Source organism: Mobula hypostoma, chromosome 12 (assembly GCF_963921235.1).
Source record: "Mobula hypostoma chromosome 12, sMobHyp1.1, whole genome shotgun sequence".
Taxonomy (NCBI): domain Eukaryota; kingdom Metazoa; phylum Chordata; class Chondrichthyes; order Myliobatiformes; family Myliobatidae; genus Mobula; species Mobula hypostoma.
In genome coordinates this window covers 18,348,939-18,373,574 of record NC_086108.1, presented here as the reverse complement: position 1 = coordinate 18,373,574, position 24,636 = coordinate 18,348,939, and the positions used below count along the sequence as shown (strand labels likewise).

The 24,636-nt window shown below is 43.4% G+C and overlaps 1 protein-coding gene across 4 annotated transcripts in view; it reads right to left on the bottom strand.

Annotated features, from left to right (window-relative positions):
- The window catches only part of LOC134355119 (pre-B-cell leukemia transcription factor 1-like), a 537,574-nt gene that overhangs the window by 69,347 nt on the left and 443,591 nt on the right, over window positions 1-24,636 (bottom strand). For 2 of the 4 annotated variants that reach the window (XM_063064869.1, XM_063064872.1), the window contains exons 5-6: window positions 18,775-18,910; window positions 15,507-15,666 (exon numbers count right to left, since the gene is read on the bottom strand). In XM_063064869.1, coding sequence (XP_062920939.1) covers window positions 15,507-15,666; window positions 18,775-18,910 — 296 coding nt within the window. The remainder of the gene's footprint in view (window positions 1-15,506; window positions 15,667-18,774; window positions 18,911-24,636) is intronic. The other 2 variants (XM_063064870.1, XM_063064871.1) reach the window with 1 other exon arrangement.

The window sequence follows — 24,636 nt, the reverse complement described above, 5'->3', positions numbered from 1 at the left end:
TTTAGGCCAGTTAGAAGAGTGGGCTGAAAGATGGCAGATGGAGTTTAATGCTGAAAAATGTGAGGTGCTACATTTTGGTAGAACTAATCAGAATAGGACATACATGGTAAATGGTAGGGCATTGAAGAATGCAGTAGAACAGAGGGATCTAGGAATAATGGTGCATAATTCCCTGAAGGTGGAATCTCATGTGGATAGGGTGGTGAAGAAAGCCTTTATTAATCAGAGCATTGAGTGTAGTCATAGTCATAGTCATAGTCATACTTTATTGATCCCAGGGGGAAACTGGTTTTTGTTACAGTTACACCATAAATAATAAATAGTAATAGAACCATAAATAGTTAAATAGAAATATGTAAATTATACTAGTAAATTATGAAATAAGTCCAGGATCAGCCTATCGGCACAGGATGTCTGACCCTCCGAGGGAAGAGTTGTAAAGTTTGATGGCCACAGGCAGGAATGACTTCCTATGATGCTCTGTGCTGCATCTTGGAGGAATGAGTCTCTGTCTGTACTCCTGTGCCCACCCAGTACATTATGTAGTGGATGGGAGACATTGACCAAGATGGCATGCAACTTAGACAGCATCCTCTTTTCAGACACCACCGTGAGAGAGTATAGGAGTTGGGATGTAATGTTGAAATTGCATAAGGCATTGGTAAGGCCAAATTTGGAGTATTGTGTACAGTTCTGGTCACCGAATTATAGGAAATATGTCAATAAAATTGAGAGAGTACAGTGGAGGTTTACTAAAATGTTGCCTGGGTTTCATCTCCTAAGTTACAGAGAAAGGTTGAACAAGTTAGGTCTTTATTCTTTGGAGCGTAGAAAGTTGAGAGGGGACTTGATAGAGGTGTTTAAAATTATGAGGAGGATTGATAGAGTTGACGTGCGTAGGCTTTTTCCATTGAGGGCGAGGGAGATTCAAACAAGAGGACATGAGTTGAGAGTTAAACATAGAAACATAGAAAATAGGTGCAGGAGTAGGCCATTCGGCCCTTCGAACCTTCACCGCCATTCAGTATGATCATGGCTGATCATCCAACTCAGAACCCCGCCCCAGCCTTCCCTCCATACCCCCTGATCCCTTTAGCCACAAGGGCTATATCTAACTCCCTCTTAAATATAGCCAATGAACTGGCCTCAACTGTTTCCTGTGGCAGAGAATTCCACAGATTCACCACTCTCTGTGTGAAGAAGTTTTTCCTAATCTCAGTCCTAAAAGGCTTCCCCTTTATCCTCAAACTGTGACCCCTCGTTCTGGACTTCCCCAACATCGGGAACAATCTTCCTGCATCTAGCCTGTCCAATCCCTTTAGGATTTAATACGTTTCAATAAGATCCCCCCTCAATCTTCTAAATTCCAACGAGTATAAGCCTAGTTGATCCAGTCTTTCATCATATGAAAGTCCTGCTATCCCAGGAATCAATCTGGTGAACCTTTGTACTTCCTCTATGGCAAGGATGTCTTTCCTCAGATTAGGGGACCAAAGCTGCACACAATACTCCAGGTGTGGTCTCACCAAGGCCTTGTACAACTGCAGTAGTACCTCCCTGCTCCTGTACTCGAATTCTCTTGCTATGAATGCCAGCATACCATTCGCCTTTTTCATTGCCTGCTGTACCTGCATGCCCACTTTGAATGACTGGTGTATAATGACACCCAGGTCTCGTTGCACCTCCCCTTTTCCTAATTGGCCACCATTCAGATAATAATCTGTTTTCCTGTTCTTGTCACCAAAGTGGATAACCTCACATTTATCCACATTAAATTGCATCTGCCATGAATTCCCCACTCGCTTAACCTATCCAAGTCACCCTGCATCCTCTTAGCATCCTCCTCACAACTAACACTGCCGCCCAGCTTCGTGTCATCCGCAAACTTGGAGATGCTGCATTTAATTCCCTCGTCTAAGTCATTAATATATATTGTAAACAACTAGGGTCCCAGCACGGAGCCTTGTGGTACCCCACTAGTCACTGCCTGCCATTCTGAAAAGGTCCTATTTATTCCCACTCTTTGCCAACCAATTCTCCTGTCTGCCAATCAATTCTCTATCCACATCAATACCATAACAAGGTCCATAACTGACTCTAGCATTTTCCCCACCACCGATGTTAGGCTAACCGGTCTATAATTCCCATGTTTCTCTCTCCCTCCTTTTTTAAAAAGTGGAGTTAAAGGGCAAAAGTTTAGGGGTAACATGAGGGGGAACTTCTTTACTCAGAGAGTGGTGGCTATATGGAACGAACTTCCAGCGGAAGTGTTTGAGGCAGGTTCGATGTTGTCGTTTAAAGTTAAATTAGATAGATATATGGACAGGAAGGGAATGGAGGGTTATGGACTGAGTGCAGGTCAGTGGGACTGGGTGAGAGTAGGAGTTCGGCACGGACTAGAAGGGCCGAGATGGCCTGTTTCCGTGCTGTAATCGTTATATGGTTATATAAAATGTGCAAAAGGAATTAGTGCAGATCGGTTTAGTGGGCAGCATGGAGATCATGAACTGAAAGTATGGCTCAAGCACTGACAAATATGACCAGCTTGGATGGCGTGCCTTAATTGGCATGGACTAGATGGACTGAAGGAACTTTTTCTGGGCTGTACAGTTCTATGGCTATACAAGTATACTTCTGTACTGTATGACTCTCTAATTCTACGAGTCTATATCTGTACTTTATGACGTCCCGATTGTATGATCCTGTTTCGATACTGTATGACCCTCTGAGTCTACAACCCTGTTTTGTACTGTATGACCGTCTGATTCCGCAAGCCTGTTTCTGTACTGTATGACTCCCTGATTCTGTGATCCTGTTTCTGTACTGTATGACCCTGATTCTATGAGCCTATCTCTGTACTACATAACTTTGATTCTCCAAGCCAGTTTCTGTACAGTATGGTTCTCTGGTTCTATGATCCTGTTTCTGTACTGTACGAATGTCTAATTCTGTGATCCTATTTCTATGCTGTATGACTCTCTGATTCTACAATCCTGCTTCTGCACTGCATGACCCTCTAATTCTATGTGCCTGTTACTGTACTGCATGACTCTCGGATTCTATGATCCTGTTTCTGTAGTGTGTGGCCCTCTGATTCCAGCAGCTTATTTCTCTACTGTGTGACTCTCTGATTCTATGGTCCTATTTCTCTACTGTGTGACTCTCTGATTATATGTTCCTGTTTCCGTACTACAGGACTCTCTGATTATATGTTCCTGTTTCCGTACTATAGGACTCTCTGATTATATGTTCCTGTTTCCGTACTATAGGACTCTCTGATTATATGTTCCTGTTTCCGTACTATAGGACTCTCTGATTATATGATCCTTTTTCTGTGCTGATTGCCTCTCTGATCCTACTTTACGACTCTCTGTTTCTATGAGCCTGTTTCTGTACTTTGTGACCTTCTAATTCTACTTGCCTATTTCCGTACTGTATGACTCTCTGACTCAATTATCCTGTTTCTGCACTATATTTCTCTCCAATTCGATGAGCCCAATTATGTACTGTATGTCTCTGATTCTACGATCCTGTTACTGCACTGTATGACCCTCTGATTCTATGTGTTTATTTCTGTACTGTATGACTCTCTGTTTCAATGAACCTGCTTCTGTACTGTATGGTTATCTGATTCTATGAGCCTGTTCCTGTACTGCATAACTCTCTGATACTATAAGCCTATTTCCGTACTGTATAACTCTCCAATTGTATGAGACTGTTTCTCTATTTTATGACTCCCTAGTTCTATGATCCTGTTTCTGCACTGCATGACTCTCTGATTCTATGATCCTATTTCTGTACTATATGACTCTCTGACTCTATGAGCTTGTTTCTGTACTGTAGGACTCTATGATTCTGTGATCCTGTTTCTGTACTGTAGGACTCTCTGATTCTATGTGCATGACTCTTGGATTCTATGATCCTGTTTCTGTAGTGTATAGCCCTCTGATTCTACCAGCCTATTTCCGTACTGTAAGACTTTCTGATTCTATGATCCTGTTTCGGTATTGTATGACACCAATTCTATGATCCTTTTTCTGTACTGTATGACACTGATTCTATGATCCTGTTTCTGCACTGTATGTCAATCTGATTCTACAAGCCTGTTTCTAGTCTTATTCTGTGATCCATTTTCTGTACCGTATGACCGATTCTACGAGTTGTATTTCTGTACTATATAACTTGTTGATTCTGCAAGCCAGTTTCTGTACTGTATGACTCTGATTATATTTCAGTATTATTTGACACTCAGATTCTATGATCGCATTCCTGTAATGTATAACTCTCTGATTCTATAGTCCTGTTTCTCTACTGTACAAGTCTCCATTTCTATATGACCTTCTGAGACTATGATCCTGTTTCTATACTGTATGACAGTCTGGTTCTGTGATTGTATTTCTGTACTGTCTGATTCTCTGTTTCTGTACTGTATGACTCCCTGATTCTTCAATCTTGTTTCTGTACTGTATGATGCTCAGATTCTGTGAAGCTGTTCTCTACTGTTTGACTCTCTGATTCATTGATCCTGTTTCTCTATTGTATGACTCTCTAATTCCATGATTTCTGTATGGTATGACACTGATTATATGACCCTGTTTCTGTCTGGATGACTCTCTGATTCTGTGATCCTGTTTCCCTACTGTATGACATTCAGATTCTACAAGCCTGTTTCTGTATGTTGGACTCTGATTCTGTGATCCAGTTTCTGTTCAGTATGACTCTTTGATTCTATGATCCTCTTTCTGTACTGTATGACCCTCAGATTCTATGAGTCTATTCCTCTACTGTATGACTCACTGATTATATGAACCTGTTTCTGTACAGTTTGACTCTGATTCTACAAGCCTGTTTCTTTATTGTATTACCCTCTTATTCTAGGATCCTGTTTCTGTACTGTATGACCCTCTGATTCTATGTGCCTCTTACTGTACTGCATGGTTCTCTGATTCTATGATCCTGTTTCTGTACTGTATGACCCTCTGATATGACAAGCCTATTCCTGTACTGTATGAATTTCTGATTATATATTTCTGTTTCTTTACTGTGAGCCTGTTTCTGTACTCTGTGACTCTGAGATTTTACATGCTGATTTCTGTAGTATAGGACTCTGCTTCTATGATCCTGTTTCTGTACTGTATGACTCTTCGATTATATCCTGTTTCTGTATTCTTTGTATCTGAGATTCTTTGCCCTATTTCTGTACTGTATGGCTTGTCAGAAGGGCAGTGTTATGATAATTGTGGGGGATTTTAACATGCGAGTAGATTGGGAAAATCAGGTCAGCACTGGATCTCAAGAGAGAGAATTTGTAGAATGTCTGCGAGATGGCTTTTTAGAACAGCTTGTTGTTGAGCCCACTAGGAGATCGGCTGTACTGGATTGGGTATTGTGTAATGAACTGGAGGTGATTAGAGAGATTGAGGTGAAGGAACCCTTAGGAGGCAGTGATCATAACATGATTGAGTTCACTGTGAAATTAGAAAAAGAGAAGCCGAAATCTGATGTGTCGGTGTTTCAGTGGAGTAAAGGAAATTACAGTGGCATGAGAGAGAAACTGGCCAAAGTTGACTGGAAAGGGACACTGGCGGGAAAGACAGCAGAGTAGCAGTGGCTGGAGTTTATGCGAGAAATGAGGAATGTGCAAGACAGGTATATTCCAAAAAAGAAGAAATTTTCGAGTGGAAAAAGGATGCAACCATGGTTGACAAGAGAAGTCAAAGCCAAAGTTAAAGCAAAGGAGAGGGCATACAAGGAAGCAAAAATTAGTGGGAAGACAGAGGATTGGGAAGTTTTTAAAACCTTACAAGAGGAAACCAAGAAGGTCATTAAGAGAGAAAAGATTAACTATGAAAGGAAGCTAGCAAATAATATCAAAGAGGATACTAAAAGCTTTTTCAAGTATATAAAGAGTAAAAGACAGGTGAGAGTAGATACAGGACCGATAGAAAATGATGCTAGAGAAATTGTAATGGGAGATAAGGAGATGGCAGAGGAACTGAACAAGTATTTTGTATCAGTCTTTACTGAGGAAGACATTAGCAGTATACCGGACACTCAAGGGTGGCAGGGAAGAGAAGTGTGCGCAGTCACAATTACGACAGAGAAAGTACTCAGGAAGCTGAATAGGCTAAAGGTAGATAAATCTCCTAGACCAGATGGAATGCACCCTCGTGTTCTGAAGGAAGTAGCTGTGGAGATTGCGGAGGCATTAGCGATGATCTTTCAAAAGTCGATAGATTCTGGCATGGTTCTGGAAGACTGGAAGATTGCAAATGTCACTCTGCTATTTAAGAAGGGGGCAAGGAAGCAAAAAGGAAATTATAGACCTGCTAGCTTGACATCAGTGGTTGGGAAGTTGTTGGAGTCGATTGTCAAGGATGAGGTTACAGAGTACCTGGAGGCATATAACAAGATAGGCAGAACTCAGCATGGATTCCTTAAAGGAAAATCCTGCCTGACAAACCTATTACAATTTTTTGAGGAAATTACCAGTAGGCTAGACAAGGGAGATGCAGTGGATGTTGTATATTTGGATTTTCAGAAGGCCTTTGACAAGGTGCCACACAGGAGGCTACTTAACAAGATAAGAGCCCATGGAATTACGAGAAAGTTACATATGTGGATAGAGCATTGGCTGATTGGCAGGAAACAGAGAGTGGAAATAAAGGGATCCTATTCTGGTTGGCTGCCAGTTACCAGTGGTGTTCCACAGGGATCAGTGTTGGGGCCGCTTCTTTTTACATTGTACATCAACGATCTGGATTATGGAATAGATGGCTTTGTGGCTAAGTTTGCTGACGATACGAAGATAGGTGGAGGGGCCAGTAGTGCTGAGGAAATGGAGAGTCTGCAGAGAGACTTGGATAGATTGGTAGAATGGGCAAAGAAGTGGCAAATGAAATACAATGTTGGAAAGTGTATGGTTATGCACTTTGGCAGAAGAAATAAACGGGCAGACTACTATTTAAATGGGGAAAGAATTCAAAGTTCTGAGATGCAACGGGACTTGGGAGTCCTCGTACAGGATACTCTTAAGGTTAACCTGCAGGTTGAGTCTGTGGTGAAGAAGGCGAATGCAATGTTGGCATTCATTTCTAGAGGAATAGAGAATAGAAACATAGAAACATAGAAAATAGGTGCAGGAGTAGGCCATTCGGCCCTTCGAGCCTGCACCGCCATTTATTATGATCATGGCTGATCATCCAACTCAGAACCCCGCCCCAGCCTTCCCTCCATACCCCCTGACCCCCGTAGCCACAAGGGCCATATCTAACTCCCTCTTAAATATAGCCAATGAACTGGCCTCAACTGTTTCCTGTGGCAGAGAATTCCACAGATTCACCACTCTCTGTGTGAAGAAGTTTTTCCTAATCTCGGTCCTAAAAGGCTTCCCCTCTATCCTCAAACTGTGACCCCTCGTTCTGGACTTCCCCAACATCGGGAACAATCTTCCTGCATCTAGCCTGTCCAACCCCTTTAGGATCTTATACATTTCAATCAGATCCCCCCTCAATCTTCTAAATTCCAACGAGTACAAGCCCAATTCATCCAGTCTTTCTTCATATGAAAGTCCCGCCATCCCAGGAATCAATCTGGTGAACCTTCTTTGTACTCACTCTATGGCAAAGATGTCTTTCCTCAGATTAGGGGACCAAAACTGCACACAATACTCCAGGTGTGGTCTCACCAAGGCCTTGTACAACTGCAGTGATGCTCTATAAGGCACTGGTGAGACCTCACTTGGAGTACTGTGGGCAGTTTTGGTCTCCTTATTTAAGAAAGAATGTGCTGACGTTGGAGAGGGTACAGAGAAGATTCACTAGAATGATTCGGGGAATGAGAGGGTTAACATGAGGAACGTTTGTCTGCTCTTGGACTGTATTCCTTGGAGTTTAGAAGAATGAGGGGAGACCTCATAGAAGCATTTCTAATGTTGAAAGGCATGGACAGAGTGGATGTGGCAAAGTTGTTTCCCATGATCGGGGAGTCTAGTACGAGAGGGCATGACTTAAGGATTGAAGGGCGCCCATTCAGAACAGAAATGCGAAGAAATTTTTTTAGTCAGAGGGTGGTGAATCTATGGAATTTGTTGCCATGGGCAGCAGTGGAGGCCAAGTCATTGGGTGTATTTAAGGCAGAGATTGATAGGTATCTGTGTAGCCAGGGCATCAAAGGTTATGGTGAGAAGGCAGGGGAGTAGGACTAAATGGGAGAATGGATCAGCTCATGATAAAATGGCAGAGCAGACTCGGTGGGCTGAATGGCCGACTTCTGCTCCTTTGTCTTATGGTCTTATGGTCTTTGAATCAGCGAGTCTATTTCTGTCCTGTATCTCTCTGATTCATGATCCCATTTCTGTACTGTTTGACTCTCTGATTCTACAAGGCTGTTTCTGTATTGTATGACTCTCTGATTACAGTATATCCCTTTTCTGTACTGTACATCGCTCTGGTACTATCAGCTAGTTTCTGTACTCTGTGACTCTTTGATTCTACATGCCTATTTGTGTAGTACAGGACCCTCTGCTTCTTTGATCCTGTTTCTGCACTGTTTGACTCTCTGATTCTGCCCTGATTCTGTACTGTATGACTCTTTGATTCTACGATCCCTTTCCTGTACTGTATGACTCTTTGATTCTATGAGCCTGTTTCTTTCCTTTGTGACCGTCTGATTCTATGTGTCTATTTCTATACTGTAGGACTATAGCATTAGCAGTGGCCCAATTGATTCATAGAGAGAGAGCTTCACACAGTTCGTAGATAAAAATTTAAAAACGGAGAATTTTGTGGGGCTCAGCGCATTAGCGGCGGACTAATCGATTGGAAGAGAGAGAGAGCTTTGCATAGGTCGGGGAGAAAAGTTTTAAAAAGGAGCTTTTCATGGGGCTCGGTGCATAGTGGGTATGACTATGAGGCCAGTTCTCTATTCTGGGTGTCAGATATGGGATGTCTGGGAGACTTTCAGCCTCCCTGATGGCCACATCTGTGCCAGGGACATCGAGCTGCAGCTCCTTAAAGACCGGGTTTAGGGAACTGCAGCTCGATGATCTTCGGCTTGTTAGGGAAAGTGAGGAGGTGATAGACGGGAGCCATAGGCAGGTAATCAGCCTGGGGCCACAGGAGACAGATAAATGGGTGACCGTCAGGAGAGGAAAAGCAGGGTGTCATGTAGTGCTGTTCCCCTTAACAATAAGTACTCTATTTTGAATGATGTTGGGAGGGAGAGGGGCGACCTACCTGGGGGAAGCAATAGAGCCCTGTGGCTCAGAAGGGTAGGGAACAGATGAGGAGTGCGGTGGTAATACGGTACCCTATAGTTAGGGGGACAGATAGGAGATTCTGTGGACGTGTAAAAGGAACAAGAATGGTAGTTTGCCTCCCAGGTGCCAGGGTTTGTGATGTTTCTGATCGCGTCCACAATATCCTGAAATGGGAGGGTGAGCAGACAGAGGTCGTAGTACATATTGATACCAATAACATAGATAGGAAAAGGATGGAGGTCCTGAAAGCAGAATACAGGGAGTTTGGATGGAAGCTGAGAAGCAGGACCTCAAGGGTAGTAATCTCGGGATTGTTGCTTGTGCCACGCGACAGTGAGTAGACGAATAGAATGAAGTGGAGGATAAATGTGTGACTGAAGGTTTGGAGCAGGGGGCAGGGATTCAAATTTTTGGATCATTGGGATCTCTTCTGGGGCAGGTGTGACCTGTACAAAAAGGACGGGTTGCACTTGAATCTGAGGGGGACCGATATCCTGCAGGGGAGGTTTGCTAAGGCTATTGGGGAGGGTTTAAACTAGATTTGAAGCGGGCTGGGAACCGAAGTGAAGAGACAGAGGATGGGGAGTTAGTGAGGAAGGACAGACAGATGATAGAGCAAAGATGCACTCAGCCAGATGGTTTGAGATATGTCCATTTTAATGCAAGGAGTATCATAAACAAGGCAGATGGACTTAGACCATGGATCAATACGTGGAACTGTGACATTGTGGCCACTACAGAGACTTGGATGCCTCAGGAACAGCAATGGCTGCTGAGTGTGCCAGGCTTTAGATGTTTCAAAAAGAACGGAGAGGGAAGCAAAAGAGGTGGGGGTGTGGCATTGCTAATTAGGGATAGTGTCACAGCTGCAGAAAAGGAGAAAGTCATTGAAGGATTGTCTACAGAGTCTCTGTGGGTGGAAGTCAGAAACAGGAAGGGGGCAATAACTCTACTGGGTGTTTTTTATAAACCCCCCAATAGTAACAGGGACACCGAGGAGCAGATAGGGAGGCAGATTCTGGAACGGTGCAATAATAAAAGGGTTGTTAGATGGGAGACTTAACTTTATAGAACATAGAACATAGAACATAGAATAGTACAGCGCAGTACAGGCCCTTCGGCCCACAATGTTGTGCCAACCTTTAAACCCTGCCTCCCATATAACTAATATTGATTGGCATCTCCTTAGCACAAGGGGTTTAAATTGGGGTGGAATTTCTTAGGTGTGTTCGGGAAGGTTTCCTGAAGCAATATGTGTAGATAAGCCAACTAGAGAAGAGGCTGTACTTGATCTGGTATTGGTATTGAACCTGGTCAGATGTCAGAGTGAGTCAGGTGATGTCAGGTGAGTGACCACAACTCTATCTCCTTCACCATAGTGTTGGAGAGGGTTAGGAGCAGACAATTTGGGAAAACATTTAATTGGGGTAGGGGGAAATATGATGCTATAAGGCAGGAACTTGGGAACATAGATGCCCCAAGACCCGGGATCTTTGTGACCTTTGGGAATAGATCTCGGAAAAAGCAACATTACTGACTTTTAACATTGTAAGCCAGCGAGTTGTTTGTTATGTCTCCCCGCTCGCTGGGAAAATGGAGACACCCACCTCCTTCTCCCTTATTAGGGAGGGAGAGAACCTGTGGTATTTCAAATGCAGGGTGAAATGCGAAGTCTTTGGTTGCTATGGAGCTCTTACACATAACTGTCGTTCATTCTTTGGGGCCCTTCTCTGTTTCCATGGATGTTTGTGAAGAAAAAGCATTTCAGGATGTATATTGTATACATTTCTCTGACATTAAATTGGACCTTTGAACCTTTGAAATTGGGAGCAGATGTTAGAAACATAGAAAGCCTACAGCACAATACAGGCCCTTCGTCCCACATAGTTGTGCTGAACATTACCTTGGAACTACCTAGGCTTTACCCATAGCCCTCTATTTTTCTAAGGTCCATGTTGCCATCCAGGAGTCTCTTAAAAGACCCCATTGTTTCCACCTCCACCACCGCCGCCGGCAGCTAATTCCACGCACTTACCACATTCTGCGTAAAAAACTTACCCCTGACATCTCCTCTGTACCTAAGGGAACAGAGAAACGTCCTCAGGGAAATGCACAGCAGAAATGTGGCAAATGTTCAAGGAACATTTGCATGGAGTTCTGAATAGGTATGTTCCACTGAGCCAGGGAAATGATGGTAGGGTTAAAGAACCATGGTGTACAAAGTATGTAGAAAATCTAGTTAAGAAGAAAAGAAAAGCTTACAAAAGGTTCAAAAAACTAGGTACTGTTAGAGCTCTAGAAAATTACAAGGTTGCTGCGAAGGAGCTTCAGAATGGAATTAGGAGAGCCAGAAGGGGCCATGAGAAGGCCTTGGTGAGCAGGATTAAGGAAAACCCCCAAGGCATTCTACAAGTATGTGAAGAGCAAGAGGATGAGCCGTGTAAGAATAGGACCAATCACGTGCGATAGTGGAAACATGTGTATGGAGTCAGAGGAGGTGGCGGAGGTACTTAATGAGTACTTTGCTTCAGTATTCACCAGGGCAAAAGACTTTGTCAATTGTAGGGATGTCTTACAGCAGACTGAAATACTTGAGCATATAGACATTAAGAAAGAGGATGTGCTGGAGCTTTTGAAAAGCATTTTTAGATAAGTCACCAGGACCAGATGAGATATACCCTAGGCCATTGTGGGAAGTGAGGGAGGAGATTGCTGGGACTTTTGTAATGATCTTTGCATCATCAGTGGGGATATGAACAGTATCAGAGTTGGAGGATTGTAAATGTTGTTCCCTTATTCAAGAAAGGGAGTAGGGATAACCCAGGAAATTATAGACCAGTGACTCTGACTTCAATAGTGGGTAAGTTGTTGGAGAAGATCCTGAGAGGCAGGATTTATGAGCATTTGAAAAGACATAATCTGATTAGGGATAGTCAGCATGGCTTTGTCAAGGGCAAGTCGTGCCTTATCAGCCTGATTGAATTCTTTGAGGGTATAACAAAACACATTAATGAATGTAGTGTATATGGATTTCAGTAAGGCATTTGATAAGGTTCCCCATGCAAGGCTCTTTCAGAAAGTAAGGAGGCATGGGATCCAAGGAGGTCTTGCTTTATGGATCCAGAATTGGCTTGCCCACAGAAGGCAAAGGGTGTAGTAGATGGTTTGTATTCTGCGTGGAGATCGGTGACCAGTGGTATTCTGCAGGAATCTGTTCTGGGCCCTCTCCTCTTTGTGATTTTTAATAATGACCTGGATGAAGAAGTAGAAGGGTGGTTTAGTAAGTTTGCTGATGACAAAAAAGTTGGAGGTGTTGTGGATAGTCTGGAGGGTTGTTAGAAGTTACAGCCGGACATTGATTGGATGCAGAACTGGGCTGAGAAATGGCAGATGGGCTTCAACTTAAATAAGTGTGAAGTGGTTCATTCTGGTAGGACCAATTTGAAGACAGAATATAATATAAATGGTAGGACTCTTGGCAGTGTGGAGGATCTGAGAGATTTTGTGGTCCGTGGTGATAGAACACTCAAAGCTGATGCCAAGGTTGACAGTTTTGTTAAGAAGATGTATGGTGTGTTGGCATTTATCAACCATGGGATTGAGATCAAGAGCCATGAGGTAATGTTACATAAGACCTTGGTCAGATCCCACTTGGAGTACTGTGTTCAGTTCTGATCACCTCACTACAGGAAGGATGTGGATACTATAGAAAGAGTGTCAAGGATTTACAAGGATGTTGTCTGGATTGGAGGGCATACTTTATGAGAATAGGTTGAGTGTACTTGGCCTTTTCTCCTTGGAATGCGGAGGATGAGAGGTAACCTGACAGAGGTGTATAAGATGATGAGGGGCATTGATCGTGTGGATAGTCAGAGGCTTTTTCCCAGGGCTAGAATGGCTAACATAAGGGGCATAGTTTTAAGGTGCTTGGAAATAGGTACTGAGGGGACGTCAGAGGTAAATTTTTCACACAGAGAGTGGTGGGGGCATGGAATGTACTGCTGGCAGCGGTGGTGGAAGTGGATACAACAGGGTCTTTTAAGAGCCTCTTAGATAGGTACATGGAGCTTAGAAAAATAGAAGGCTATGCGCTAGGGAAATTTTAGGCAGTCTCTAAGAGTAGGTCACATGGTCAGCAGAACATTGTGGGCCGAAGGGCCTGTAATGTTAGTAAATTTCTATCTTCTATGTTCTATGATGCTTTGATTCTATGATCCTGTTTCTGTACTGTATGACTCTCTGAAACAGTGAGGCTGTTAGAGTACTCTGTGACACTCTGATTGTACGAGCCTATTTCTGTACTGTATGACTATGATTCTATGTTCCTGCTCATGTACTGTATGACTTTCTGATTCTATGATCTTATTTCTGTTCTGTAAGTTGAGTATATTGTCATCTGTGCAAGTACCTGTATGCACAGTTGCAATGAGAAACTTACTTGCAGCAGTACCACAGGCCTGTAGCATCATATAAGCAACATATGAGCTCCCCTCAAATCTGTCCTCCATTTGATTTAAATCTCTACTCCCTAGTCATTCACATTTTGTTCACGGTAAGCAGGTGATAGTCTTCAAAGATGGAACAAGAGGCTTCATCCATTGTATCCATGCTGACAATAAAGTATCCATGTAGGCAAATCCCATTTTCCAGGACTTGATCCATATACTGTACACGTAATTGGATGGGGAGCAATGAAAGTCTCACACAATAGGCTACAGTACTATAAAGGTTATGTCATGGATTGGTCCTGCCGAGGCAGACATTAAGTATTTGGACACATCAGGTTACTGACAAATTTAACTTCAATTAGTTACTCCAGATTCTTAATTTCCCACTGCAATTAAGACCCTTGGGTCTCGGCCTGAAACGTCGACTGTACCTCTTCCTAGAGATGCTGCCTGGCCTGCTGCGTTCACCAGCAACTTTGATGTGTGTTGCTTCCTTTACCATCCCATCTTGGTTGATCAGATGCTCATTGCTGCTTCTTGGTATGTTTCCAAATAGTCGTACAACATGAGGAATATTGTTCAGTCCAACACTCCATGACGGCAGAACAGTGTGGAGCATTCAGTTCGCTGGGACCAGGACTGCAGCAGAAAGTAAACAGATGGAGGGAGTTCTGAATGGAAGACAATTGACACCAGATTGGACAGGTGAATGATAAACAATGAATGCTCCTAGTGATGTTGAGAGAAGCATGTGGTTTCCTCTCCCAGACTGGAGCACATGCTGCTGTTACCCAGTGCTGAAGACAACTTGATCTGAAGCTCTAGGTAAAGGAGGAGAAATGTTGACCACGTATTAGAAGGATCCGTCACTTGCCAGCTCCTGCTGGTTGTTACTTTTGCTATCGTTAACTCAAAATGCGATACATCAAGAGACAAGTTGAAGGGTTTTGTCCTTGCAGGTCCTTCATTCACAGGATTGGATAGGGAAAAGTCCACCTGCCAATCACCTATCAAAAACCACCACCATTCGCACCTCAAGAGGACCTCAGTCAAGTAACTCACAAGTCTACCGGACAACATATTCCCAGGAAACTCAGAAAATGAGGAGCAATGAGTAACAGAGTGATGGGTGATCTGGTACTCACACAGTGCTAACCAATGTCTGAAAAAGCAGCTTAGGTTTGGTAGCTGTGGAGGGGATATCCATCATCTTCTGCTCAGCACCCATCCTGAATCATCCAGGCTTAATAATAAACTGACAACTCCTATCAAATCACAACTGTGCCCAAGCTGAAAGGTCACTCAACATTGTAGTGATGTTTTATCTGAGCAGCCAGTTTCCAAGTAATCCAAGGATAGGCCAGTGAATTTTCATCTTCAGAAACAAAGATGGAATGGTGCTAGGGTTGCTTTAGTGTTTGGAGAAGATCATTTAAACCCATAGCAGAAACTTCTAAAGAAAATCAGCCAGTCAGGCAGCAGCCATGCAGAGAGAAACAGAGTTAACACCCAAGCTCTGCTTTTCCCTCCGCTGAATGACCTGCTGAGCATTTCCACAATTTTCCGTTATTTCAGGCATTCTGAATTAGTCATGAATATTTTTGTCTGAGACTGTTTCAGCCATAACAGGGTAAAGCTGCTGAGCTCATGATTTCCTATGCACCAATTACAAGAATCCCTACAATGAGAACTGGCCTTTCAGCTTATCCATAGTGCGGGGTGGAGGTGTCCTTTAAGAGTTGTTCGAATTGAAGACCTGATTAGTGTCTGGCTGTGCAAGGTGGCCCATAAACACTCACCAGTGGAGTTGGGAGTGGACGGGGAGTTGGCTTGACTTCCTTGAGGTGTCGCGTTTGTCGCAGTTACCGCTGTTTTGGCGGCGTACAGATTTGCTTCCTCTTGGAACTTGCCTATGTTTTTCTTGTATCGAATTCGCTTGTTACCAAACCAGTTTGACACCTGCCAGAGAAATATCAAAGAAATTAAGACATAAAGTTAGCAGTCTTTGAGGTTGACCAGAGACAGCCAGAATTGGAAAGTGTGGGACACAAGTAGAAATACATCATGAACTGCTTTGTACCACACATCTGGAGGGAAGGTTGAAAGAGCTTTTAGCCAGAGTAGAAAACTGACTTTCTCCCCATGGTTTCATTCCGTCTCCTTCCTCTTTCTTCATTCATTCATGGCTCTTGCCATTGAAACCAGACTAATCATCTGACAATTGTTTGAGGCTGTTGTAGTTGGAGTTATTGGATATTGGAAAGTCATTGATTCTGGACAAGGTAATTCAGCCCATCAAGTCCATGCCAGCTACCCAGACAATCCCACTCCTTCTCCATACCACTAGTCCTGCAAGACTCTTTCCTACAAATGATGATCCAATTTCCTTTTGAAATAATTGATTGTCCCTATTTCCACCAATCTTCCATCCAGGCCATTAGGCTTCTGAACTCCCTGCCACATCGTATTCGAAGTATCACTGGTAATCTATTCCATACCTTACAATATATAATATTAATGGACTTCAGTTTATCTTTGTGTGATTCATCTGCACATTTTATTTTTACCTTCATAAGTTATAGAACATAGAACATAGAATACAGCACAGTACAGGCCATTCGGCCCACAATGTGCCAATCCTCAAACCCTGCCTCCCATATAAGCCCCCAACTTAAAGTCCTCCATATACCTGTCTAGTAGTTTCTTAAACTTCACTAGTGTATCTGCCTCCACCACTGACTCAGGCAGTGCATTCCACGCACTAGCCACTCTCTGAGTAAAAAACCTTCCTCTAATATCCCCCTTGAACTTTCCACCCCTTACCTTAAAACCATGTCCTCTTGTATCGAGCAGTGGTGCCCTGGGGAAGAGGTGCCAGCTATCCACTCTATCTATTCCTCTTATTATCTTGTATACCTCTATCATGTCTCCTCTCATCCTCCTTCTCTCCAAAGAGTAAAGCCCTAGCTCCCTTAATCTCTGATCATAGCGCATACTCTGTAAACCAGGCAGCATCCCGGTAAATCTCCTCTGTACCCTTTCCAATGTTTCCACATCCTTCCTATAGTGAGGCGACCAGAACTGGACACAGTACTCCAAGTGTGGCCTAACCAGAGTTTTATAGAGCTGCATCATTACATCGCGACTCTTAAACTCTATCCCTCGATTTATGAAAGCTAACACCCCATAAGCTTTCTATCCTATCCACCTGTGAGGCAACTTTCAGGGATCATGTACTATGTGTGTTATGTGTATTAATATCCTTTACACCCCAGTTCAAAGAACGTTGTCTTATTTCTATATACATTATATATATGTTATATTCATGTACAGTATATTGTTAAGTGACAATAAACTTGACTTGACTTGTGTCATTGTCAGCCATGGTATAAAATAGTTCTTTCTCATCCTTTATCCTTTGCCTAAAGCTAAACCAAAGTTGGCATCCCCCTTCCCTCCCCACTTTGTCTTTCCTCCATAAGGACTGGTGTAAATTGGTAACTGATGGTCAGTATCCACAATGGGCTGACTGCAGTCATCTCATGTATGACCTGGGACTCTATCCAAAGGGCCAGCAATTTCTTGTGGCCTTTGGCAAAGCAGTTGCAATCCCAAGCTGGGATGGATTCGGATAGGATTCTTTCTATGATCCATCGGTATTTTTCTAGGGTAGGAGAGATGAAAACTCGAGGTGAGAGGGGAAAGGTTTAAAGGGGACCTGAGGGGCAGGTTTTTCCACACAGAGTGGTAGGCATCTGGAATGAGTTGTCAGAGGAAGTGGTGGAGGTAGGTACAATTGCAGTATTTAAAACACATTTGGACAGGTACAATAAATGGATAAGAAAGAGATACGGATCAAACACATGCAAATGGAACTGGTTTAGTGAGGCAACTCTATCAGTCATGGCTCTAATAATAACCTTACAAATATGGTGGAATATGCAGTGACCAATCAAGATTCTAAACAAGGATATTTTATGCTTTGGTACCCACTTTGAAATCAGCAAGAGATGTTGCAAAGTAAATACTTCTGATCAATCCTTTACGAATGTATAATCTTCCAGAGTGTCTCCTAAAAACTGTAACTATCCTCCCCATTACCCTCCCCTGGCTCCATTGTCAGAGTGGGGCATGGTTGCTCTATGTTACCTATCCTCCCCATTACTCTCCCCTAGCTCCATTGTCAGAGTGGGGTATGGTTGCACTATGTTACCTATCTTCCCCATTACCCTCCCCTAACTCCATCAACTGTGTGGAGTGTGGTTGCTCCATGGAGTTCTCTCCTTCAGTTACATGCCTCAAAAAAGAGGATGCTTTTGATTTATACCATGGAAAGAAGAACTAGCTCTTTAGTTCTCAGAATGCTCATTGTTTATTTGTGGGAGCTTACTGACCACAAATCGGTTGCCACACTTGTTTATAAAGTTACAGTGATCATACTTCAAAGGGAAGAAATCCAAATATCTTGAAGATTAATAAAATTCTGTATAACTTCGACCTCTTTATCTTGATCAACATGAGAATACATTATTGCTCGCACTGGTCCACCAGCCACTGTATTTCAACAACTTGTGCAGTTTTATGTTCTGACTCCACAGCCATAAACCTTTGCTTCATCAGTAATTGGAATCCCTTTCTTCAACGTCTGTCCATCCCCACTCCCCAATGAAAGGCTGGTATTAGCACAAGTCAGATGAGGTCACACTTGCAGTATTGTTCTCATTTGTGGTTGCCAGGTTACAGGAAGGATGTCATTAAACCAGAAAGGGTGCAGAAAGCGCGCAGTGAAAGATTCACAAGGATTTTACTGGAAATAGAGCCTGGAGTTATACAAAAAGGATGAAAAGGCTGGGTCTTCACTCCCTTAGAGCAGGGGTTCTCAATATGGGGTCCATGGACCCCTCAGTTAACGGTAGGGGCCATGCATAATAAAGCTTGTGAACTCTTGCCCCAGACTGAAGGAGGTTAAAGGGTGACTTTTTAGAGGTCTATAAAATCATGGCTTTACATCTGCGCCCTGCACCTTTACAAATACGAGGCCACAGGTAAAATGTGCAGCTCTCTCACCTGTGCCACTGTGATGCTACACTTCTTTGCCAGTTCCTCCTTGGCTTCTTCACTGGGGTAGGGGTTGTTGAGGTGTGAGTAGAAATACTCATTGAGGATCTCTGTTGCTTGCTTGCTGAAGTTACGTCTTTTTCTCCTGAAAGTAAAAAGATTTCAAAAAAGAAAACAAAAAGAAACCCACTCCTCACCAAGTACTTCTCCCACCCTGTGACCACCTCCAGCTCTCACTGCATTCCCTCTTCTCCAACTTTCCATCACCCCAACAAGGACCATCTCTAGACTCTCATATTTCGGCATTTAATTCACCTGTGCCCCTTACTGGCCAACATGATTTGTCTCAAGATGTCTGCAGCCTGATATAGTTAGTGGTCTGAAGTGGGGTAGCCTACAAGTGAGCAGTCTACAGACTGTGCAGTGGTAGAGCTGCTGACCCATGACTCCAGTAAACCACGTTCAATCCTGAACTCTGGTGCGGTCTGGTGAAGTTTAGCGTGGGAGGAAACTGGAGCATCGGGGTATGTGTGGGAGGGAGCCCAGAATGGTCACGAGAAGAACATGCAAACCCCACACAGACAGCATATTTCGGTAGTTCAGTGGGACCTAGGAAATCTTTAAACATGGGTGGAGGTAGAGGAGATCCTTTGGATAGGATTGGAGGTGTATGGTGGGATCAGAGGCAAATCAACCTCACTTGAATCAGGTTGAAAAGGTGAGATAGTGACATACAATGAGGAAACGGGCCCTTTGACCCCACTCATCCATGCTGAACATGGTGTCCACGTAGGCCAGTCCTATTTGCCTGCATTTGGCCCATATCCCTCTAAGCCAAGGGCTCCCAACCTTTATTATGCGATGGACCCCTACCATTAACCAAGAAGTTGGCTCACCACAGATTGGGAACCCCTGCTCTAAGCCTTCCTATCAATGTACCTGTTCAAATGTCTCTTAAATTATTGTACCCACCTCAACCACTTCCTCAGGCAGCTTGTTTCATATACCATAACCCCACTTTTTAAAAAAGGAGGGAGAGAGAAACCGGGGAATTATAGGCCGGTTAGCCTAACGTCGGTGGTGGGGAAACTGCTGGAGTCAGTTATCAAGGATGTGATAACAGCACATTTGGAAAGCGGTGAAATGATCGGACAAAGTCAGCATGGATTTGTGAAAGGAAAATCATGTCTGACGAATCTCATAGAATTTTTTGAGGATGTAACTAGTAGAGTGGATAGGGGAGAACCAGTGGATGTGGTATATTTGGATTTTCAAAAGGCTTTTGACAAGGTCCCACATAGGAGATTAGTGTGCAAACTTAAAGCACACGGTATTGGGGGTAAGGTATTGGTGTGGGTGGAGAATTGGTTAGCAGACAGGAAGCAAAGAGTGGGAATAAACGGGACCTTTTCAGAATGGCAGGCGGTGACTAGTGGGGTACCGCAAGGCTCAGTGCTGGGACCCCAGTTGTTTACAATATATATTAATGACTTGGATGAGGGAATTAAATGCAGCATCTCCAAGTTTGCGGATGACACGAAGCTGGGTGGCAGTGTTAGCAGTGAGGAGGATGCTAAGAGGATGCAGGGTGACTTGGATAGGTTGGGTGAGTGGGCAAACTCATGGCAGATGCAATTTAATGTGGATAAATGTGAAGTTATCCACTTTGGTGGCAAAAATAGGAAAACAGATTATTATCTGAATGGTGGCCGATTAGGAAAAGGGGAGGTGCAACGAGACCTGGGTGTCATTATACACCAGTCATTGAAAGTGGGCATGCAGGTACAGCAGGCGGTGAAAAAGGCGAACGGTATGCTGGCATTTATAGCGAGAGGATTCGAGTACAGGAGCAGGGAGGTACTACTGCAGTTGTACAAGGCCTTGGTGAGACCACACCTGGAGTATTGTGTGCAGTTTTGGTCCCCTAATCTGAGGAAAGACATCTTTGCCATAGAGGGAGTACAAAGAAGGTTCACCAGATTGATTCCTGGGATGGCAGGTCTTTCATATGAAGAAAGACTGGATGAACTGGGCTTGTACTCGTTGGAATTTAGAAGATTGAGGGGGGATCTGATTGAAACGTATAAGATCCTAAAGGGATTGGACAGGCTAGATGCAGGAAGATTGTTCCCGATGTTGGGGAGGTCTAGAACGAGGGGTCACAGTTTGAGGATAGAGGGGAAGCCTTTTAGGACCGAGGTTAGGAAAAACTTCTTCACACAGAGAGTGGTGAATCTGTGGAATTCTCTGCCACAGCAAACTGTTGAGGCCAGTTCATTAGCTATGTTTAAAAGGAAGTTAGATATGGCCCTTGTGGCTACAGGGGTCAGGGGGTATGGAGGGAAGGCTGGGTTCTGAGTTGGATGATCAGCCATGATCATAATAAATGGCGGTGCAGGCTCGAAGGGCCGAATGGCCTACTCCTGCACCTATTTTCTATGTTTCTATGTTTCTATGTATAAGACCATAAGACAAAGGAGCAGAAGTCAGCCATTCGGCCCATTGAGTCTGCTCCACCATTTTATGATGATCTGATCCATTCTCCCATTTAATCCCACTCTCCCGCCTTCTCACCGTAACCTTTGATGCCCTAGCTACTCAGGTACCTATCAATGTCTGCCTTAAATATACCCAATGACTTGGCCTCCACTGCTGCCCGTGGCAACAAATTCCATAGATTCACCACGCTCTGACTAAAAAAATTCTTCGCATTTCTGTTCTGAATGGGCGCCCTTCAATCCTTAAGTCATGCCCTCTCATACTAGACTCCCCCATCATGGGAAACAACTTTGCCACATCCACTCTGTCCATGCCTTTCAACGTGCGAAATGTTTCTATGAGGTCTCCCCTCAATCTTCTAAACTCCAAGGAATACAGTCCAAGAGCAGACAAACGTTCCTCATATGTTAACCCTCTCATTCCCGGAATCATTCCAGTGAATCTTCTCTGTACCCTCTCCAACGTCAGCACATTCTTTCTTAAATAAGGAGACTAAAACATTACTCACAGTACTCCAAGTGAGGTCTCACCAACGCCTTATAGAGCCTCAACATCACATCCCTGCTCCTATACTCTATTCCTCTAGAAATGAATGCCAACATTGCATTCGCTTTCTTCACCACCGACTCAACCTGCAGGTTAACCTTAAGGGTATCCTGTACGAGGAGTCCCAAGTCCCGTTGCATCTCAGAACTTTGAATTCTTTCCCCATTTAAATAATAGTCTGCCCATTTATTTCTTCTGCCAAAGTGCATAACCATACACTTTCCAACATTGTATTTCATTTGCCACTTCTTTGCCCATTCTTCCAATCCAAGTCTCTCTGCAGACTCTCCATTTCCTCAGCACTACCGGCCCCTCCACCTATCTTCGTATCATTAGCAAACTTAGCCACAAAGCCATTTATTCCATAATCCAAATCGTTGATGTACAATGTATAAAGAAGTGGCCCCAACACGGACCCCTGTGGAACACCACTGGTAACTGGCAGCTAACCAGAATAGGATCCCTTTATTCCCACTCTCTGTTTCCTGCCAATCAGCCAACGCTCTATCCACGTATGTAACTTTCCCGTAATTCCATGGGCTCTTATCTTGTTAAGTAGTCTCATGTGTAGCACCTTGTCAAAGGCCTTCTGAAAATCCAAATATACAACATCCACTGCATCTCCCTTGTCTAGCCTACTGGTAATTTCCTCAAAAAATTGTAATAGGTTTGTCAGGCAGGATTTTCCTTTAAGGAATCCATGCTGAGTTCTGCCTACCTTGTCATATGCCTCCAGGTACTCTGTAACCTCATCCTTGACAATCGACTCCCAACAACTTCCCAACCACTGATGTCAAGCTAACAGGTCTATAATTTCCTTTTTGCTTCCTGGCCCCCTTCTTAAATAGCGGAGTGACATTTGCAATCTTCCAGTCCTTCGGAACCATGCCAGAATCTATCGACTTTTGAAAGATCATCGCTAATGCCTCCGCAATCTCCACAGCTACTTCCTTCAGAACACGAGGGTGCATTCCATCTGATCCAGGAGATTTATCTACCTTTAGCCTATTCAGCTTCCTGAGTACTTTCTCTGTCGTAATTGTGACTGCGCACACTTTTCTTCTCTGCCACCCTTGACTGTCCGGTATACTGCTGATGTCTTCCTTTTTCCATTCGAAAATTTCTTCTTTTTTAGAATACACCTGTCTTGCGCCTTCCTCACTACCCATGAAACTCTGTGTGGAAAAGTTGCTCCACGAATCCCTTTTAAATCTTTCCTCTGTCAGCTTCAACCTATGCCCTTTCCTACATTCAAGGAATGAAGTCCTAACCTGTCCAACCTCTCTCTATAACTCATGCCTTCAAGTCCTGACAGTATCCTCAAATCTTCTCTTCATTCTTTCCAGCTTCATGATGCCTTTCCTGTAACAGGATGACTGAAAATGTACATACTGGTTGCAGCTTGAAAAAAAAGTGCCTTGGTCAGCCCAGTGCTGTCATTCTGACCCCTGAAATAACAGCACTGCAGTCATAGAAAAAAAATATCTGGGGAATAATTCTAACAACTAAACCTCTGCTGAGTGAATACAAAATTTCAGTCACACGTTCATCTATCACTGACCTACAAGGTTAGTCTGGCAAAGTCTCAGGTTTGAACTTGTTTTCAAATCTCTGCTGGCTCTCATGCTTCTGGTTTCTGCAGTCTCCTCCAGCCCTTCAGCTCTGGCTGTTCTGCTGTTCGCCATTGTTACTAGACCTTTGGCACTCTGAGCCCTGAAATTTCCTCCTTAACGCCTTGTTCCTGTCCCTCCCTTTCATCTGTTATATCACAATTTAAAATCTACTTCACAGACCAAGCTCTCAGAGCACCAGAGAACAGCAGCAGGATTTGGCTTCAATTATATCTACATAAACTGATGTTATACTTCATTTACAAACAATCATACTCTAATCTACTAACAACATCCTTGATTTGAGACTTAGCCATGAGCTGAGACGTCTCATATCTACATTACATGCAAGCCCCACAGGATCTCATTTGTCTCAATAAGATCACCATCTTAAAAAATACTGATAGGACCATAAGATGTAGAAGCAGAATTTGGCCATCGAGTCTGCCCTGGCATTCAATTGTGGCTGAAATTTTTAACTCATTCCACTACCTTCTCCCAGTAACTATCAATCTCTTTACCAAACAAAAGGCTATGTCTTAAATGACTTGGCCTCTACAGCTGTCCGTGGCAACAAATTCCAAAGGTTCATCACCCTCTAGTAGAAGAAATTCTTCCTCCTCTCAGTACTAATAGGATGTCCTTTCACTCTGAGGCTGTTCCTACAGATCCTAGACTCTCCTACTAATGGAAATGTCCACAGTATCAAGGCATTCAATGAGATCTCTCCTCACTTTATACCGCACGCTGTCGGAGCAGTGCTGCCAGCATAATCAAGGACACGACCCACCCAGCCAACAGACTTTTCGTCCCTCTTCCCTTCGGGAGAAGGTTCAGGAGCTTGAAGACTCGTACGGTCAGATTTGGGAACAGCTTCTTTCCAACTGTGATAAGACTGCTGAACGGATCCTGACCCAGATCTGGGCCGTACCCTCCAAATATCCGGACCTGCCTCTCGTTTTTTTTTGCACTACCTTACTTCCCAGTTTTCTATTTTCTATTTATGATTTATAATTAAAATTGTTAATATTTACTAATTTTAACTATTTTTAATATCTTCAATATTTTAATATTTGTAATCCAGGGAGCGTGTAGCGCAGAATCAAATATCACTGTGATGATTGTATGTTCCAGTACCAATTGTTTGGCAACAATAAAGTATAAAGTATCTTCCTCAATGAGAGACTTCAATGAGATCTCTCCTCATCTTTCTGAA